This window comes from Podarcis filfolensis, assembly GCF_964270895.1.
Source record: "Podarcis filfolensis genome assembly, chromosome: 1".
Lineage (NCBI taxonomy): Eukaryota > Metazoa > Chordata > Lepidosauria > Squamata > Lacertidae > Podarcis > Podarcis filfolensis.
In genome coordinates this window covers 74,126,729-74,148,346 of record NC_139604.1, presented here as the reverse complement: position 1 = coordinate 74,148,346, position 21,618 = coordinate 74,126,729, and the positions used below count along the sequence as shown (strand labels likewise).

Below are 21,618 nucleotides of genomic sequence, written 5' to 3'. Positions count from 1 at the left end.
CTGCAGCCTAGCTGACATAAGTGTCAAGCCACTTAGCTCTGTGCTGCTTGGATCTTCATTAGGACAGTTACAGTGTAATTGGGAATCTCCATGGGTGCACGGATATGCCCATTTAACTTCTTCGTTTGTTAATAAGGTATCATTACCTACTGAGATATAAATAAGTGGGAAAATGGTGGCACTCTCCTTGATGTCAGTGTAAAGGCTGAAGCAAGATGTCAGTCCACTTTGTTTCCTGAGTAGTGCATGCTACAACTGTGTGCAGAATTGTTTTCATTATTGAGCAATTCTTTGAAATGAAATAATATGCAGATTCTTTAACAGTTTGTGCATCCATCTTGTGCTCTCCAAGCGCCATATTCATACACGGCGAGGCCCCCATCATATCTTCCACTCAGAAAAAGTGGGAACAGATTTGTCCTACCACTCACATACCAGGAGTATCACATATTTGTTTAACCCATGAAAAATGCAAAACATTTGAGTACCAAGATGAGCCCTTTACTTTAGCAAAAACCATTCCACTTAGATCTGCAAGCAATTCCCCAGCTTTTGCTCATGACTCTTAAGAAACATATTTAGTTTTCTAAAGCCATCTTCAGGCATTATGAAACAGAGTGAACACACAAGGAGGGAAGTGTTGGGATAAGCAATTTAGTCCCGTTCTTATTTTTGTCATCTTCTCATGGAAGGCAACCATCTAGCAGTGAGCCTCTTGGATCCACAAAGGCTCCATACCCATTTTGGAACCAGATTACTGCAATGCAGATATGTGGGGCTGTCCTTTCAGGCTGTCTGAATACTGCCACAAGGCTGCCAACAGGGACTAGGTGTTGCCATCACATCTCACCAGTGTTTTAAAAGCTGTGCTGTCTCCTGCCTGTCACCAGGCTCAAATCAAAGTGGCGGTGTTTTCCTCGAAAGTCCTGCATGGCCTAGAACTAATGTATCTGAAGGGCTGCCCGAGTCCATATCAGCCTCCTTGTTAATTAGGATAATCATCAAAGGTCATTCTGTCCCTCAAGCTCCATGTATCTGAGGTGCAGTTGGAAGCAATGGCCTTCTGGTGGTACCCTGAACACGCTCTGTAGCTGCCTTGCCCAGCACTCTTCTCTTTTTGATATCAGGCCCTTTAAAATAACCAGTCTGTCTTAATCTTATGTAAATTTACAGCAGTGATGGGGAACCTGTGGTTTTTGCAGGGCCAAGGTGACACGGGCTGAGGGGAGATATAGCCCAACAACAACTGGAGGGCCGATTTCCCTACTCCTGATCTAGTCTGTCTTAATTTTTCTTTACTGTTAGTTTTTATTTAAAGGAGTGGAAATGTATTAACCATGTTAGAACTTTGGGAAAAGAGGCAGACTTCAGCATAGTTGAAAGTTCTGTGCAGTACTCAGACCTCAGTCGAATTTTAGGAGTGGTTCTGTATAAATTTTGTTGTTGTTGTTGTTCAAGGAGTTCTTGACTGGAGGGCAACGTTACCTTTGCCACCACAAGAAAATACAGAAATAGATGATGGAGGAAAGGGGACAGATTCTGGAAAGTTTCTGGATCCTTTCTGCTGAGCTGGGCATTAACATGCTTCCATTAAAATCAAGGACTTTTAAATCCTCAGGAGCAGTATGCCACGTATGTCATATCAACCTACGAGTAAAGCAAACTAATTGTAAGAGCCAGAGAGTTTCGAAGGAGGAACAGGTGTGTGACAAAGATTTTGGTTTTACAAAAAAAAAAAATTTAATTCACAAGCAACACAAGAGTTAATCTAAGACACACAGATACAGACTAAAAATACAAGGACATTTTTACATTCAAGTTGTTAGAAGGTTTAGTTTCAAACACCAGTTTGAAAAAGGAAATGTTGCCATGTGCAGGAATTTCACTAAAAGAGCACCTAAAAAGCCAATGGTGGGAAACCTTTGTTACTCCAGAAGCTGCTAAACTACAGCTTCCATCATCCCTAGGCCACTGACTATGCTGGCTGGGGCTGATGGGAGTTGGAGCCCAACAGGACTTGGAGAACCATAGGTATATTGGCTTATTAGGTACATTTTTAAAAACTAAAGTTCTTACATTCACTCCCTACGAGTCCCAATGAGTCATGAAATCCATGGATACATTCCACTCCTACTCCAAATTCAGCACAGGGAAGGACATACGATATTCCTGAGTCCACTGCCTCCATACCAGGCACAAGCAAGCATTATGATGCATGCACTGTAATTTAGCCAGCAATGCGAGGCAAAAGACATTAAGGCGCATCGCTTAAGATCTGTTTTGCACCTTCCTCGCTGGAATACAGTAGAGCTGTTTCTTCAAAGGTCCACAGTATGTAAGGTGTTTGCACCCTGCATTGGGCAAGCATGCAGGGATGAGAGCTCAATGCTACCTGTCATTTATGAAGAGCTGCATTAGAAGGAGGGGAATTTTGTAACATTTCCTTCTTAAACTTTATGATGCTTCATGTACCAACTAAGTACCAACTATGTACCAGCTAAACACACTATAGAGGAGCCCCACCCATCTTTCTGACTGTATTCTCACTGCAAGAGATTATTTCACTGAAATATGGTGAAGGGCAGAGATGTCAAAAGCAGCCATTTGTGAAGTACAATGCAGCTTCCAATTACATGTTCAGAGCGAGTGAAGGATGCACCAAAGCACAGATGCGAGCGTTCGAAAAATACATGTTTGTAAAGTATAATGAATAACTACTACCACAGGTAAGTGAGAAACAGTGCAGAGAGCAGATGGAAAGTTTCCTGTCTTGCTAATAAATTAAAATCTGTATAAAGCAAGGATTTATTTCAACGTAGGTAATTTAAAATGCTTTTTTGGATGTCTTGAATTTCATGTCTAAGGTTGCATTTTCCTTGCCGTTGTTTCTGACACGTTTTCTTAGCACTTCATTTTGCTTCCAGCTTCTTGTTCTAGTTTCTATGGAACAAAAAATTAGCCATGTTAAAGAGAGACACAGATACTACTGCTTTGATTATGTTTATTATTTCCCTAAATGTTAAGGTTAACAGAACAGGGCAGACGTAGGACTACTATTACTATATCATCATCGTTGTTATTGTTATTATTATTATTATTTAAATGACATTAACTATATGCTTGAACTGTTAACTTCTCATTTTTTAATATTGCTATAAATGCTGGCTGCATCTGATAAGTGTCTGAAAAATGCTGCTAACATAGTGTTTATTGTTTTACTCCATAAGCCACTCAGAGAGCCGTGAATGGCCAAGCAATAACTTGTAGTATCCTGTGGCTCAGAAAGTTTTCAAAACTTACCACACAGAACTAATATGAGGCTCAGCTCCACCTAATGAATAGTTTGGGTCACACCTTTCTCAGACTGAAGCACTAAGTTCGGATAAGGGATTTCTTATATCTGACATCAGCATCAAGCACCATAGTACTAAGGTTCAAAGAGAAGCGTTTGCTCAACAGTAAAAGGCGACAGAAGAGGCTGATTCCTGATCCTGGCACTGTGCTACTTTGCCTGTTCCCTTTGAAGCCTGACATTTTAATCACCTGGTGTCACATGACAGTCAAGTGGGAGATCCTGCCCACTTTTCAAAAACGGCCCCTGGCAAGTGGGCCAGTTCTGGATCTGTGCTCCCAGGCTGAAAGAGGTTCCCCACCCCTGCGCACAGAACAAGCCCAAGCATGTGCCTTGGAATATTGATAGGCTTTTTTTTTTTTTTTTTTTTAAAGATTCTAAGCATGTTTAATGCGCTCCCAGCTTCTAAATTAGCAATTCAATTGCATGATTCTTTAACAATACAATTACAGTAATTGATGCTGGTATCCTTTATTACCTAACATTTGGTACAAATAATTAACACGAAGATAGCATTGTGCAAAGTACTGATAACACTGTATTCGGCTTCTATTAGCTCCGGGGAACGCTACGTGCAGCACTTCACAAGCTGCATAACAGAAAGAGAACATTAATTTTGCCTGGAGGAAGGGTGGTTAAAAGGACAAGAGGTAGCAAAAAGGCAATTGTTTCGGGACCTCTAGAGTATGTGAGCCAGAGAGCTGATATTGTCCAAATCAAGCTTTCGTTGTAAATGCACAGATGCAACTGGAACCATGATGGAGGCAAAGGCAACCTGTTCTTTGGCAAGGGGAGCCTGGGCAGTGGCATGCATAGCCCCACATCAGCAAAACTCATGATATCCTTGGCTAATTTAAAACTGGCTTCCCTGCCATAAGCATGCTATCCAGGAAAATGTCCTGCCTCTGCATTCCCCACCACACAAAAAGGTGTCCGAAGAAGTCACTCTCACTGCCGGCAGGAGTGGCTGGGGCCGTGCACCGAAGCAATTATTCTCCAACATCAACTTGTTGGACATGTTGTGTAGATGCCTGCTTATCGTCTTCCAAAGCAACTACTCTAGTCCGAACTTAAAAATGGAAAGCGTGATGCTGGTGGTCAACAAAAGAAGTTTAAAGGCAAATTTCTAAAAATGTAGTATAAACACCAGCAATTGGGAAACACTGGCCTGCGAGCGCTCCAGTTGGAAAACAGCCTTTACTAAAGGTGTCGTGGGCTTTGAAGATACTCAAACTCAGGACACAAGGGAGAAACGTGCTAAGAGGAAGGCACACTTGGCAAATCCACATCATGATCAACTCCCACCCAGAAACCAATGTCCCCACTGTGGAAGGACGTGTGGATCCAGAATTGGCCTCCACAGTCACTTGCGGACAATCTTACTTGGCTACGAGTGATTGCTAAAGAGGAAGGTGCGTCTACCCACTCTTGACCTCACCACTGCCCTGCCCCGTGCCGGTAAGCTACAGTGCCACCACTGTCAGAGAGTGGCAGCATGGCACTGCCCCTCTGCTCCTGCCTATCACTGCTCTGGATTCAAAAATATATGGGGCATGGCTATGATGGTTAGCACCAAGGAAGTGGAGACATCACAGAAAAGAGGTGGCAGAAGCTAGGAAAGAACCTGCCAGAAGGATCTCATGAGACACTGAAAAATTGTGGAAGGGTGCGGCGAAGAATTCAGCAGCTCCACCTTTTGCCACAGCTATGATGGGAACTGCTCACAAGCCACTGCACGGTGAGGAAGACAACAAACAGCTCCAGGGTTTATGCCCTTCCAAACAGATGGATAAACTGCTAGAAAACATCCAGGCAGTTTAGTGTCACAGGTAGGGGTAGGTAAAAGTGGGAAGATGTACATACAGTCCTGAAGTAAGGGAGATTATGTAATTCTGAGAATACTGTCAATCCCCTTTGGGCTATTTGGCTCCTCTTTCCCTATACAGTTGACCCTCCAGGTACGAACTTAATTGGTTCTGGGGGTCCGTACATACCCCGAAAAGTCTGCATCTAGAGGCACCGCTTCTGCGCACAGTGAAACCCGGAAGTACACACTTCCGGGTTTGCTGTGTTTGCAACCCAAAAGTTACGTTACCTGAAGGTAATGTAACCCAAGGGTCCACTGTATTAAAACATGGAACCGACTAAGAGTTTCTTAAGGAGTAACTTTTTCACTCAATTTAACTGAGTAGCTAAAGTATATCGACCCAACTGTACATCTAAATTACCACAGCAAAAGACTAAGAAAAATGGTAAATATCGGCCCACAATCTTGGCGCTCCTCCATAGCCACCTACTGCTCAAGTTTTGATATAATCACTGAAAATTGTAATTTGATACTTACCTGTTGATTTAGGGACTCTTAGAGCTTTATAACTTAACATGCTGTCTTGTTTAATACGCTTTGCAGTTGTATGACCACACTGATTTGTAATGTCGCTGTTCGATACTGAACTGTAAGAAAAAGTTGTAACAAGTTTGCTTTTAGCACAGTGATCTTAAGCTGGCATGCTTAGTTTTCGGTTTTTGGAACACAACATCTAAAAGTATATTATTCAAAGTATCGAGGACCACGTGTGTGACTAATTTGCTACAAGAAAGATCCACCACAGATATACTTGTATGGATTGTGGCTATTTCTTCTCCTGGTCCTAAGAAAAGCTGAACAAGTATGATTCAAATTATATTTCTGGTTTGTGTCTGTGCATTTGTTTCCCAGTGTGATGGAATAGGACTTCCAGCTATTCTGTGCTGGGTTTCTGGTTGTAAAACCTGAGTTGTAATAATGGTTGTGCTTTGCTTTAAAGCTCCCATATAGGAAGGTCAATAGTTCGCAGGTAGGCTCAAAGAAAACAGGAAATGTTCCATTCAGGAAGTTCTGCACAGGAGCATTGAAAATTCAGCGTAGGAACCTGGCAATTAAAGGGTAGTCAAAAACTGATCAGGAGTTTACTCCTGGGAGTCTATTCTCCTGATTCATTAAATGTTTAGGAGAGGAGAAAGGATCAAGAAATGATGCTTAACCTTATAACTGCTGTTAAGATTGTTGTTGTTGTTTAGTCATGTCCGACTCTTTGTGACCCCTTCGACCACGTGGTTTTTTAAAATGTGGGCATTGTACCTCCTGCAAATATGCTCTGCAGGCAAAAGAGTTTAACAACCAAGCAGGCTTTAAGTTCATTTTACAGGCATTTGCCACATGTGCTACTCCACGTGTAATTTACGTGATTAGATATCCCTGTGGATTGTTGTATGTAGGTCATACTCTTAGACCTATCAAAGTAAGACTATCAGAACACCGATCTAGGATCAGGAACAATGTAATAGATGCTCCTTTAGTGTAACATTTTATTGAAGCATCTCATTCCGATGAGGATTTGACATTTTTTGTAATTTGGACGTATTCAGGTCCTGTAAGGTAAAGGTTAAGGGACCCCTGACCATTAGGTCCAGTTGTGACTGACTCTGGGGTTGCGGCGTTCATCTCACTTTATTGGGATATATGGGGTGGGGTGTCCAACAGAAGATCAAGTCATGAGGACTACTGGATTGGGGTAATGTTCCTGCCTCCTACTAAACCACAGCACTGACACACCAGCAACCCATTTCACAGATGGGGAAAGCAGCACTGAACCTGAAGCATGACTTACCTTAATAACTTCCTTTTCCTCTCAGCAGCAGATGTCATTGCCATATAAGATGGCTTATTATGTATGGGGTCTGGCTGCCTATTTAATGATGGCGCGACAGCAAGTCTGAAATAACAGCAATTGGGGGGGTGAAGTAGTTGTGAAAAACCCAGAGTATTTCTTTAAAACAAAAGCCACAAATTCTAAAAATAATCTTGCATTCCAATAAGTGTCGGTATTAAAACAAAATATGCAATGGAAGGATATTTTATTTGCACAGCTTTTAAAAATCCAGAAATTGCCAATACTGACACTTTAATGTGTTTTCACTGGAGGATCTGTTCTGCAATACCTTCAATGGAAATACCCTGGTTTCACCTAGAATTGGGCCAGGATGAGAAATTTGCACAGGAATCAGCAGTTGACACTGCTGGGTACCTGCAAAGGCCGATGCTGCAAGAGGTGCCCCACTACCAACTTCTTGAACCCTATGACCTTGCTAATGCTGAACATTTTCTTACAGCAGTGCCCAGAAACTCTGTGGGATCCACCCAGGGTCCACTCTAGGACAGTAACCTGATTCGCCAGCCAGGTGCTTCCAGGAAGCGCGCAAGCAGCACTTGAAGGCAACAGAACTCTTCTGTTGACATCCTTGCCTACAAGAAATGAAGATTCAGAGGCCTACTGCTGCTGAACCTACAGGCTCCATTTTGTCATCATGGTTTCTTTTTTTGCAACTGATGAGACACATCTGTCATGGGTTTATCTCATCCCCTTTCAAAGCCATCAGTGCCAGTGGTGACCACTGCATCTTACAAAAGTGAATTTCATCTTGTGCATTGGTCTGCACTTTTTACAGCTCTTCAATGTCATTTTCAAAAAGAGGCTGCCAGTTGTACCTTTGATTTATTTAAAGTCATCCTAATACAGGCAGATGTATTTCAATCCTCAGCACAACATTTCCCATTCTCACCACCATAAACAAGCCAACATTTTCAGAGCTTAGAACAACCCCAAGATCTCTTTCCTGAGTACTTACCAGTTCAGAGAGACCACATCAATGAATACGTTGCCATGATTTTTTGCCCCAATGTGATTTTGAAATTGAGCCTCACTTGCCATTTTGTTGCCCGCCCACTTTGAAGAGATGCTTTTGGAGCAATTCACAGCCTGCTTCGACTTTCACCAACCTGAATAATTTGGTGTTACCTGTAGGTCTGCCTACAATCCCTGACTCCAGTAGCACAGATCCCAAAATAGATCACTGGAGGAACCTAATGCTTCCTTCACTCCATTGTGAAAACTGCTCAGTATTCTACCCTTGCTTCTTCACTTGCCTTATTGTCGTGTTTCGCCAGACTTTGTGTTCATGGACTGCAGTCCATGAAAGAAAGGAAAAAGGGATCAGCAGGAGGAAATAGCAACACGATCTTTTGGACAAGGCCATACATAGTTTAACAATTCAGGCACGTCTTTCAGAGGCTTTAAATGCCACAGTTATCTGACATTAGAATGTGAAACAACTGAGGTCACACTAATTGTGCAAAAAGGAAAGAAAGCAGATAAACCAATATCAGGATTAAAGTGGCGAGGAAGGAAAGAGGGTATTACACCTCCTCTTACACAGAAAATACCTTTGTAAACTATTGTTGCTGCTGTCGGTCACCTGCAATTTGCTTTCAGATTCATCGGGAGGGTAGTCTGTACTGCCCATGTTGCTTTCATATAGAGTAACTGTTGAGTTCATGAGGCGCTCTGGAGTCACGATGCATATGTTATCCCCATGGCTCTCCTGCTTTAATGGCTCCTGAGCCTGTGCAGTGCGACTGTTCATTTCTTGAAGGCCTGCTGCTGCATTTAACACTTGCTTTACCACAGTCTCAGTACACAGGTTCTCCACAGGCTTCTGGCAGCCCTTGGGTGTATACAGAATGGGGTGGAATTCTTTGCTGATGGAATCCACCAGGTGATTAGGGCTTGGCCGACTGGATTGCTGAGGACTTTGTGCTGCCATGGGAGACTCCATCAATTTCCGCCTTATTCTTTTATTAGGAGGTACTCCGTATTCTGCCTCAAGTTCCACATGGGTCTTAACTTTCTCTGATGGCATACCTAAGTTGAAACACAGGCAAGAAGAATCACTTAGGTGTGTGTTCTAGGCTTTGCAGAGAAGAGTAAGAACAGTTCTGTAGAGCTGGATCTAGACCAAGGTAGCTGAGCCTAGGTTTCCCTGAAAACAATGGGACAAGTTAGTAGTGACTTAACTTTTTTTTAATGTTTTAATGTAATTGTATTACCTTAAGTCACCCTGATCTCCCTTTGGATTCAAGTACAGTGGTACCTTGGGTTAGACACTTCAGGTTACAGACTCCGCTAACCCAGAAATATTACCTCGGGTTAAGAACTTTGCTTCAGGATGAGAACAAAAATTGCGCAGCGGCAGCAGGAAGCCCCATTAGCTAAAGTGGTACCTCAGGTTAAGAATGGACCTCCAGAACGAATGAAGTTCTTAACCCGAGCTACCACTGTACCTTAGTCTGGATCATTTTAAGCCCTCTCCAAGCTTTCATTATTTTTTTTGAAATTTGCATTTTATTTATTTGTTAACATTCTTATATTAGACTGGTAAATGTTGTCATATTACATTACAGGACTTACTATAATATAATTTCCTACATGTATACAAAAATTATATACAAATACCTATAAGTGCACCAGCAGCAGTGTGGGAGAGAAGGAAACAGGGAACTAATATAATAATTTATCAGCACATAACTGTACAGTTGCTGAGGATAGCAGCTTATACGCCATAATTAAAAGCAGCTGAGCCAGTACAGAACCATTGTAATAATGGCTGATTGACAGAAAGTATCACACAGTGAAGGAGGCAAGGGCAGTGAGGAACAAGTAGGAGAACTTAAGAAGGAAGCATAAGAGACCACGGAAAATGGAAAGCGGATTATAGCAGTGGTGGTCTTAATTTCTTGCAGCTCATACACAATAGGCAATGGAAAGCAATACTCGTTTCTGTCAGATTGGTCTCCATGGATATCAGGCTATGTCTGATACAACATGAAAAAACATCCTTAGAGTGCGTTGGAACCCACAATGCATTTTCCAAAAAAATATATGTAAAACACAGAACAGTGCTGGCATTGTGCTCCCCCCTCCAATAACATTGTGCCATATGATATGATCCTGCCCCAAAGTAATGACATTTTGGTCAGAGGTAACCATAAATATGGTCTTAAACAGATTCCTGAGATGTAAAGATGTTAGTGTTTTGCTGTAGTATTTACTAGTCCTTTGGAACCAGAGAGACAGAAAACATAACTGGCTAATGAAGGTACTCATGGTGGCCAAACAGTTGACACTTCAATATTGGAAGGAGAGATCTTCTTCCCGTATAGTACAAGGGATGGAAGACATGAGCCAACTAGCCACTTATGAGAAAGCGACTTTACATAAGCAGAGGAAGGGTGGAAAATTATTAGACAGATGGACTCCCTACATGGATGTTTGCATAAATAACAAACATCTGGCAAGTTGGGATCTCCAACTGAAGCCCTTACCTCTCTACTGTTACACAATTGTTTTATTATTATTCACTAGTACTGTATTTAATTTGTACTTTGCTACTTCCTTCTGTATGCAATATTTTAAACCTGCTTTCCCTTCCACACACAGACTAGGCAGATGGAGGAAAAACTATGAAAGGGGTGTAAGAAATTTTATTACAGCATGTGACTTGCTTTCCCCCCTCTGTTCTGCCTGCTGAAATAGTTAGAAACCAAAACACAGAGGTTTAGTAATGCCTTTAGAATGTAGTAGTGCATCTAGCTTGCTTATCTGCATAAAACAAACACTTTGCATTTATTTCCACCTCTGCCAGACAATGAGCTTAGCCTTCGTAAGACATTTATTCAAAATCTACCACTGCTTAATTTTGATAGAATAAATTCGGAAATCACATGTCATCAAGCCACTTCAAAAAAGGCATGTCACCCTAACTGACATGTTAAGTCCAAAACCAATGAAAGATGAACTACTGGGGTGGTGGAGGGGAGATCTTCAGCAATTTAGAAAGCATTGCACCACCATTTTAGATCATTCACCCAAACAAGGTGCAACTAGACATAGCCATGATTCTAACCACAAGCTAAAGGTGTCTAGAAGGAAATATTTATGGTTGGCTTACAAGTAGCAGATCTTTAAGCTGAAAAATAGTACACAGAAGGTCAGGAAAAAGTGTATCAGAACATCCTAGGTTTTGATGTAGAACATACAAAGTATATGATGTAGAACTATACAAAGTATAGCTATGTATTATACTTATGATGGTGAAGGGTTGACATGCTCTGCATAGCAGTTGGACTAAGTGAGACCATTCCTGTGAATATGTAGTAGTTAACTGTTCAGTCTCTGTTCTTGGTCCGACCCTCACAGGAAAAATAACAAGAGAATCCTACCTATACACTTGCTTCAAACTCAATGGCTCAGAGGTATTCTCTCTCCCCCCTGCCCTCTGGTTAAAAATTCAGATTGGTGTTTGGCTAGATACAATTCCAGTACTTCCTGGTTCATCAATTTTAGTCTGAAGTATTCCACATTGCATTTCTAGACAATAAACAAACTCTGTGTGCTCAAAATATTTATCTTCCAAAATCCTATGGCCGAGAAACCCGATTATATGAATAGTGATGCAGGGCTCCAATCATAACATTTTGAATAGCCACTTTGCTGAATATCAACAATATGCTCTGCCCAGAGAATCCAATTATAATCTTTCAAACAGCTATCCATTAAACATTTTAGGCAACATTTTAAAATATTAATTTATGAGGCGTTGCTCTAGCTTATGCATCTGAAAGTATGTGTTTCGGGGAAAAGTAGTGGTTGGCGGACCGTTGGTCTGTGTTTATACATTATAGCACTGACGTTCCTCTTTCCAAAGAAGAAGAAAAAAAGTTTTGTTTACTGTAAGGCACTGGGTTTTTTCAAAATGTCCTAAGAGAAACTGGGAACGAAGTCTTGGGGGAGAGAAACATTTTGGTGAGAGTGCCAAGTTTTAGAAGCTTCTCCCAGTACTGAAACCACTTTTAAATTACCCGTAAATGTAAGCATTTAAACTGTAAACCAGATAGGTAGAGAACACAAAAAGTATTGCCAACATTAATAATTTGTTGAACTTCAACACAATGAGCCATATTTCATACTGCACTGCAAGCTCATTAATAAAAAGCTGGTTGCTGGGGTTCCATGAAGCACAAATGCGAGCCATTAGGAAAAAGGAAACCCCATAATGTCACCAGAATGAAAGAAATCCTTAGCAAAACAATTGTTTCAAACAACTTGGGCCCAGAGTACCTCCTGATTCCTTATGCTCCACCTCAGTCACTGAGATCTTCCTGCCCCTGATGTGCCCCCTGGAAGTCCTTGCCTGTAAAGATCAGGCAAGAGTCACCCCAGCCATATTTTAGAGGTCTTTTGAAAACAGTACTGTTCAGACAGGCCTTGAATGGAACATGAATGGATCTTATTATGGATATTATAACACTGTACACCAACTTGCTATTATTATTTAATCAAAGTACTGTATATTTAAAAGAGTGATTGTCCTCGTTTATCCTGCCCTTCAAAGTGGCCAGCATGGGCAATGGTCACGGATAATGGGATTTGTAGTTCAGCAACATTTGGAGTGCCACAGGCCGCCCAACCCTGGTTTACTGCTATGAGGACAAGCTTAGGTGTGCTTCAAACCCTTCTCTTCCAGTGAAGTCGTGAAGAGGAGATGATCAGAGGTTGATGATCCTGGCTTCTTTGGACAAACCATAGTTAAAGCTCACTACTGCAAACCCCCTCCCCTACTTTCAACAAACTATGGTGTGCTGAAAATGGAGGCAAATGCTTGCAGCCATGCCCGCATATATCTATCCAGTCCCATAAATTAAGATAAATTGGATACAATACTTAAGAATTAATTTAGGATGTAAAATCAACCACATCCCCCTCAACTTATTACCATGTGTGTTATGGGGAAAGCAAATACACCTTATATTAAAGATGCGTTCCTTTGCACAGTTACCTAGAAGTAAGCCCTATGGCAAGCAGTGCAACTTACTTCTGTGTAAACTTTCACAGGTTTGAGCTGCACCTGCCAAAATATATTTTTGCCACGCTTCAGAATCGACATGAAAAACGGGAGTTGAACATGAAGGTATTCAAATGAATGATTTCTCTCCCTTTCAATTAAGAATTTTTGGACAGCCTTGGCTATGCCATGTCATGCCTCCAGAAATCTCTGCCGATAAAGGAACTCATTTATCAAGAAGCGAGTATACAAAGACAAGACTTAGCATGGTATCAAGTAATGTGAAAAGCGTGAGGGAAGTATTTAGCAAACATGAGTCACAGTCCACAAAAGTCGAGTTCATGTCAAAAAGACATTGATGAATGGGACAAGTTCTAATTGGGTTTGGGACAAAATAACGGGTTGGGATTTTTTTTTATTCTTCCAGAACTCATGTTAAATACATGCATGAGAAGGTATTTCTGGAATCTGTGCTAAATTAAGTCTGCTCGGTTGTTCGGCTAAAGTGAAATCAAATATTAATGTATTCACTTCAATAAACATTTCTGGGCTTCCAGTGATTGATCCAATTACTCTACTAATCATAAATTTTGATTCTTTCAACAGCTTTCTGACTCATGGAATTCCGAGTTGCAAATGTTGCCTAGTGAATGAATTTTAGCTATTTAATATTCATGTGACCCCAACGCGTTATTATGCCAAGCAATTTAAAGATATTCTGGAAGCAATAAATGGAATGTGGGTGTGTGGGAGCTACCAAAACCCCAGCTTGCATCCAAAAGAATGGCAACATTAGTGTGATGCTATTACTTAAGATGGAGAAAGGAAGGCAGTTGTAACAGGGCAGCTTGAATGGGAAGAAGCTCTCCAGTAAGTATTGAAGCTTACAGGTGAGAGAATGAATGAGGATGCAATCCTGCATCTCAAGACAATGTTTTGACTAACATGAACATTCACAGCAATTAGCTCTTCCCAGTAATAAATTGGCTTTGCTTCTGGTCACTGGAGGAAGTAATGGGCACTTCCCCCTGCATTTAAAAATGGACCCCACCCCCCTCTCTACTAATGCACAGCTACGCTTAAAGAAATGGGATATCTGAAACAAAGCCAGAAATACTGGCAAGTGCCTGGCTGTGAATGGAGCTCGCGTTCACATCTCACACACACAGAGAACACGGATCACGCCATCAATCAAAATCCTACTGCGCAAGCCTTAAGAATGCCACTCTTAACTTAGAGCTTGTGTTTTTACTTGACTGGTATAATAATTTATGTTGCACTTCAATGGCAGGAGTTAAAATATCACAGCTGCCTATGATTTTGCAGTCTGCTATAAACTGCAGCTAAAAGGTAAGCCCCTCACTCTTTTTTTGAGGCAACAGTCTATTTGAAATTAAAGTTGTTTCAAGAGCAAAGGATGATGTTGTTATTCTGCTGCCAAGTCTCATTTCTTACTCTCATCCAAGTGCTACTGAAAGAATATAATAACAAGGCTTTGAAGTTGCCAAGCGAGGTAGAAAAGCCAAGAGTGATGGGTTCAATCAAACAGCAACCCCACCCTACTCTACCGGGAGAGAGAAATCTCTAACCAACCTTACAAGTTTTTGGAAGTGTGCTACCAAGTTAAGTTCTGGAACTGAAAACTGCCCAGAGATCTTTGTCATTAAAGTTTGCTATAAGCAGCCTATCACCAAAGCACGTCTGTGTGTCTGTCTATAGCAAACACAGGGGCACTGTACTTTGGGCATACACATCCCAAGAACTGAGTTTTGCAAAATATGGAGATTTTTTTTTAACCAGAAGAACCCTTAAACTGATTCCTTCACCTTTTATAGCCCTCTTCACCAATACAGTGAGAAAGCAGTTAGAAATATGGAGGGAAATGAATGGGATTTACTGCTAAAGCTCATCACCCTCAGCTTACTCTCATGTAAAATTTCTGAAATCTTGCTGACTTCTTTGTCTGTGGTCAATGCCTATTAAGATTGCCTTGTCCCTTGATTGCTTTCTGTGCCAACTTTACATTGCTAGTTCTCACAATGCCCTACTCCTTTAAAGCACAACCGCTGCCTTTGCTCTTTTTCTGCTCCTGTCTTTAACTACCTTGACTAGAATATCAGAGAATCAACTTTGCTCTAACTTCTGATACCAGCCGACTTTTCTTTGTGTTTCTCACAGTCCATTTATAAAGCCCTGCCTACTCTTTCCCCAAGTTAAAATACTGTACTATACTATGTTTCCATCATATGCAAACCAGACATTTTGAGGTGTGACCAGAAACAAAGGACTGGTTTAGACTGGACAAATGTCTAAGCCTATTCATTATCTTTTTTAATGCATTGCTAGCGTGCTGAACAGATGCAAAACACCAATACAGTGGTACCTCGGGTTACAGACGCTTCAGGTTACAGACTCCGCTAACCCAGAAATAGTACCCCGGGTTAAGAACTTTGCTTCAGGATGAGAACAGAAATCACGCGGCAGTGGCACGGTGGCAGCAGGAGGCCTCATTAGCTAAAGTGGTACCTCACGTTAAGAACAGACCTCCAGAATGAATTAAGTTCTTAAGCCGAGATACCACTGTAAATATTATAAATATGCTGAGACGTAAGTTATCATCCACTGATAATTCACAGCAGATGGCATTATTGGTACTAGACAACATAGCTGGCATTGATGGGCATTGCTACACTTAACATCTAAAGGAAGACATTTAGGGAAAAAGCACTTCCAAACTACACTTTCCTAGTAATCAATCCACATTTAAGAGCGAAACAGTAAACTACGTATGCTAGCAAGCTGGGCTCACACACACCCTTCCTGTTTAATTCCCGAGATGCCCATTATTTTATTAAAATTATACTGCCTACATACTTCATCATAAATGAAACATTATGATGACCAATTTATCCAAATATAGAGAATTTTGGAAAACCCTCTGAAATATTCCCACGGGAACATGTATGTCTCTTAATTCAAAAATGGATTGGAAACAAAGAGTCTGGTGCCCCCAAAATGGAACAGCTTTACTGTTATGTTGACAAGTAAAGCCCATGCAATTATGCTGCAAGTAAAATATGGATTTTTAAATAAGGAATAATGACCACTGTGTAACAGGTGGCCAATGTTTTTTCAGCCTCTGTGCAAAACCCCATTTCCTGCCTAACATCTTGAATAGATTGCGAACCAAAATAAATAAATAAATAAAATCAATGAACCAAAAATGGTGCAATGGGATCTGTATGAATTGTCGTTTAAAAATTTCCTAACTAAAGATAAGTCAGGGCTTCCTAACAACATGGGAACTCCCTGCTCCCCATGACTTTTCTAAGGAATAATTTCAGCTGCTGGTGATTTTTGTGTGTTGGATCTTTAAACAAAACATACAAATGTTCCATCCTAACTTGTAAGTACCATTTTGTTTATCCAAGTTTAGATGGTAAGAGCTCTAGAAGACTTATAAAATATCCAGTGTTTCATGAAGTCTTGTTCTTAAGCATAGCTCTCCATATCATATTTTGTTTCTGAAAATATTAGTATTTTGTTTAGGAGGGTTGGTTTCCAAATTTTCTGCCTTGAAGGAACATTTCCCACATCAATCTAACTGTTGAAGAGCACGTGTATTGTAGGTTGGAGGATCCAGAGTACACCATAGGCTCACATGGTGTAGTGACAAGATCTATTGGGCCTCATCATTTTCTACGGAAGCTGAGGGTGCATTCAGACTAGGGAAGATCAGGAATGGAAGTCTTTCAGCGAAGTTTGCCAATACTGATCTTCTAATTGTAGAAGGAATACCCAGGATTGCCTTGGACTCTCTAAAACCATAGGCTTGGGAAGACCAACAGCAATTCTCCCCCTTGTGTTTGCGCATAAATCAGATTATTTTCACTAGCGAGCTTGCAACTTTCCCCGCAATTCCTATCTGCACCACTGCTTGCTCTGAAACGTCTCTAGGGAAGGGAGCACCCAGGATGCAGAAGTTGTAGAGGTACAGTAAATGCAGAAAATTACCGCTTTAAGGAGGAGTCAGTACAAATATTAGCGCTCACATTTCCAACAGAAAGCCACAGACAGGAAACAACGTTTGCTAAACCGATTAAAGGTGCCTCACTTCATTTTATGACCAATAATACTGTTCATGGCATAAATTGGCCTGATCGTACAAACACCCAGACTATCTACTGATAAGGATACCGGCAAAAGATGACTGCACTGCACTAGGAAAAGTAACACAAAGCTAACAAACGGCTTTAATCTGTCGAATCACCCTTATTTGTCAGGTGTACACAGTGGGTACTTTCCTTATCTTAACAAAACAGCCCGCCTCCCAAATGAAACATCACAAGCACTGTGGAGGAATTCAGAAAGGTTACAAAACAGGAAGGAAAAGGTCTTACTGTACACGGGTATCTTTAAATAATTATCTGGATCAAGGCTTATATCAACATTTTCTACTTTCTTCGGTGATCTGGAGAAAAGCTACATGCAGACTCATTTCAATGCCCACCCTAGAACTGATATTTTCGCAAGGCTGTAACTGCTACATTAGGAAGAGTTGAGTGATATAGGCAGATATTCCTGAGGGGTTGAAGCACACCATTTCCAAGAAAGGGCCTTCTTTTGCTATCTTACACTTTAGCTGCTACACTGAAGTTAGGTTTAGTCACATTTGGCTGGATTCAGAATTCAGGCGAGCAGAACTTGTAATAATTATTGGCAGGTCTTTTATCTGTAAGCTGTCTTGAGTCTCAACAGAGAAAAAGGTGGGGTATAAATAAATATATAATCTTCATAATAACCATTGTCCTATATTGAAAGATTTTTGGCAGAAGGTAACTGAAACCATCAACAGAACTGTATAGAACAACCTTACATTTACAGAGCAAAATATCCTCTTGAATTATATAACCAGCACATGGAACCTTACAAAAGGACAATGTGATACTGATGAATTGGAAAAATAAAAATGCGGCACCCTTCTACGATTGGATTGAAGACTTATACAAACTCGCAACATATGAATGACTTGCATATAAATACAGACTTGCCATGGACAAATTCAATGATATTTGGAATCCATTCTTACAAATACCGTAAACTGTAATAGGTTAAGATCTGGTGAAGTACAATAACAACCTTGTAAAATATACAGTTTTGGGTTCCCCCCTCCCCCCTTTGTTTTCCCTTCTGCACAGGATCTGTTTCTCTTTTTTGTTTGCGTTCACCATGTCTGGTGCACATATAGTTAGGTACTTTTTGAACTTTCAATAAAAAGATCATCATCACCACCATTTGACCTTTTTTTCCTTAGGGAAGGTGCAACACCTTAAAAACAGAAAAAGAGACAACTGTCTACTTACGGCAAGGAGTATTCTGGTAACTCACAAGTTGTGGAAAGGCCATGATAGCAGACATCACTGGTGAATCATTTTGTTTTGGTTCTTTTTCAGTCATCTGGTCAGCCCAGACAACGGCTTTCTCTCTGTGAATCAGCTGCTCAAAAGCCTTGAAGTCATCCTCAACAGCACTGTTTGCTAACCCTGCTGTTTTCAAAGCTACGTACTGCTTTCTTATAACAGAAAGCAAAGCACTTAGTATTCTGTTAAAAAATGAAAGTTTCACGGTAAATAAGCAACAAACATCTCAGAGATAGCACTGCATGCTGCTTTCATGTAAACTGTATTTAAGGAACATTATATATATGCAGACATCCTACTTAGAAAGTATACACAAGCTTTTAAACAGTTGTGCAGTGAGAGAAGACTATTGTCAGCAAGTCCTGTTTGAATTTTAACACTCTGACCATATTCCCAATAAACTAGTGTTTATATTTGTAGAGTTTCTTTCTGGGGTTAAATGTTGCAGAGTGCCTTCACAATTCTAGATTTGATTTTATGGTCATTAATCTTTAGGTGCCAACCTACATTTTCAGCAGGATTCCTATACCCTAAAATATTTGAGTTGATCCTTCTGCATTCTGGATTAATTGCAGTTTCAGAATGCGGCTGCCGAGACCATGTAACACCGGTCCTGAAAGACCTAAATTGGCTCCCAATTGGTTTTCCAAGCACAATTTAAAGTGTTGGTGCTAACCCTTAAAGCAAATGAGAGATCTTGGTATAGGTCATCAACCAGGTCCCTCAAACCAGGTAGGTAGTCAGACTAGAAATTTATCATCTCACTGTTAGGCACCACTGAGCAGCTGCCTACAAAGAACTCATTCATCGGTATCTATTCTATAGGCTTCTCTAAGGGGAAAATTCCCAGGAAGGGAAACACTATTAAGATCAGCTGTTTTAAAAGAGGGGTTATAGGCGTTCCAAAGGGGGCCAGTAATCTGGCTTCTGTATTTTGGACCTGTTGAAGTATCAGAGTTGTCTTCAAGGACAGTCCCAAGCCCTTGGCCAAGTCATTGTTTGGTGAGGGGGCGGAGGTGAAACCCCCCATTCCCCCATTTATAATCAGCTGAAGAGAAGGGCTGGGTACCTGTGGTGCACGAGATACCCACCACTGGTATGGGCCCCTGAATCACTGGCCAAGAGTGAATGTGGCCTTCAGGCCAGAAAAAAAGGTTAGCTACCCACAGAATGGAACTAGGCACATTCTCCTGCCTACATCTTCCACACTGCAGGGATGCCTTATTCTTGGTTCCAGAGGCAAGACAAGAGGCAAAGCTATGAAGTCACAGCAGTCTGCCTACAGACCACAATGGATTCCAAAATGGCACCCTCATGCTCTGGATTTGATTTGCTGCACACCTTCCAAAGACATTGGCCACCACTGAGCTTAAAAGGTCAAAGTGTTCCTACTAAGATATTCTGAAAGAACTAGAGAGCAATCTGTTCAGCTTTTTGGAATAGGACAGAAAAAGAAACATTGTCGCTGTCACTTTCAGACCTCTTGTTCAAAAGCAGTCCAACGAAAGTTTAATCAAATGTACCACAATTTTCGTGTAAAATTAGCCTATTTGTAGCCTTCACATACGTCAAAAGCTTTAAATAGGGAATCTGTTCAAAATATGGCATTTCAAACATCGACTTACTTTTCTGTCTGTTTATATTGCTGTTCTTGGAGGGAGGCAAGAGTCCTCATGTATTCAGCCTGAGTTCTCAAATCCTTCACTTCCAACTTCAAATGGAAGTACTGCAGATCTCGGTTGAGCTCCTGGAAAAGGGAGCCATGTTGAAGCCAAGCTCATAGGCAGCCAACCCAGTAATGACAGGAATGCTACTACTTTGAAAAACAACAGTCCTACTTCTTGCCAAGTGATGGCGAACAGGTCAAGAGTCAAGAGGGTGGCATACAATTGTAGCAACAGCCATTCCATTAACTAACTGTTGGCTTGCGCCAAGGAAATCTCGTGCAATTTTTGCCTACCATACACTGATTTGTACTATCATGCTACTTCCCCTTGCGTTAACAATAGCTAACAATGCTTCTTGAATTAACGTTATACCTGTATACATTGAATCTCACTCAGAGCTGATAGCCGTCAATACAAATCAACCAAGGGACTTCAAGTTAAAACCAAACCGGAATGACCTAGGAGACCTCTTATTGAAGCCCCTTAATTCTGGGGCTGCTTGGGAAGCAAAGTATCAAACCCTGCCTGCATGCTGGTGCTTTGAAAGCTGCCAGGCTGGAGGAGGAGGGTGCAGGAACTCCGCCCCCCAACTCCCCCCCCCAACTGAGGTAAAGTCCTTTTAAAAAGTGCCATATCTGGTACTAAACTTCAGTGACAGTGGGGGCATACTAGCATTCATCAAGCATGGCTCTCATCCTTGCAATTCCCAGTTATTATCACATTTTTACATGCTAATAACTTCCATTTTCAGCAGTGGCTAAGATGGATAAGGTATTATTTCAGCGGCAGAGGTTGCGGGAAAAATGCAGCAGACACCAGGTCAACTTTGTTTATAGGCTTGTTTGAAAAATGGAAGGCAGGTGCTTTGTTCGCTTCCTGGTTTTCTTCTTTTCTTTCATATGAAGACAGTATCTACTCTTATGCTACGTGAACAACAAGAAACTACAATAGTCTATTGTAGATACACTACTATTCAGGGAAGTACAGCAATTTGTTTGAGTCTTTTTTAAAAAGGGGGAGGGAGAGGAATTGATCTATTTTCCCTGAAAGCAGTGAAAAAACATGCACATTTAAAAGAGAAAATTGCAACAGAAAACATCTGTCTTCTACCACGTTACAAAGCAGCTATCTGAAAATGGGAAAGCCTTACAGTTACAGTTAGCAAGCACTATTTTTAAGTAACCAAGGAAGGACACATGAAGCAAGATGGTAAGTGACTTGGCCTGAAGGGTCAGCTCAAAACCAATTCCCTGCTCATCCTCACTGACCCATCATCTTCCTTCAGTTCTTGGGTTTTGGTCTGGAGTGTGGAAAGTCTCTCTCTCTCTCTCTCTCTCTCTCTCTCTCTCACACACACACACACACACGCACACACACACACACTTCACTTTTTTATACACGCACACGAATTTGCTTACTGCTACAGTGGAATAAAGAACAATCCCTCTCACTTGAACAT

At 41.1% G+C, this 21,618-nt stretch overlaps 1 protein-coding gene across 5 annotated transcripts in view; it reads right to left on the bottom strand.

Moving 5' to 3' along the window:
• Positions 1-1,715: 1,715 nt before the first annotated feature.
• KIF18A (kinesin family member 18A) overlaps positions 1,716-21,618 on the bottom strand; it is a 38,271-nt gene continuing 18,368 nt past the window's right edge. For 4 of the 5 annotated variants that reach the window (XM_083598351.1, XM_083598352.1, XM_083598353.1 and 1 more), the window contains exons 12-17: positions 20,118-20,239; positions 18,436-18,674; positions 8,616-9,093; positions 7,003-7,107; positions 5,697-5,806; positions 1,716-2,940 (exon numbers count right to left, since the gene is read on the bottom strand). In XM_083598351.1, the coding sequence (XP_083454477.1) occupies positions 2,825-2,940; positions 5,697-5,806; positions 7,003-7,107; positions 8,616-9,093; positions 18,436-18,674; positions 20,118-20,239 (1,170 nt within the window). In that variant the 3' untranslated portion in view covers positions 1,716-2,824. Of the gene's footprint in view, positions 2,941-5,696; positions 5,807-7,002; positions 7,108-8,615; positions 9,094-18,435; positions 18,675-20,117; positions 20,240-21,618 lie in introns of those variants that run through there. The other variant, XR_014544353.1, reaches the window with a different exon arrangement.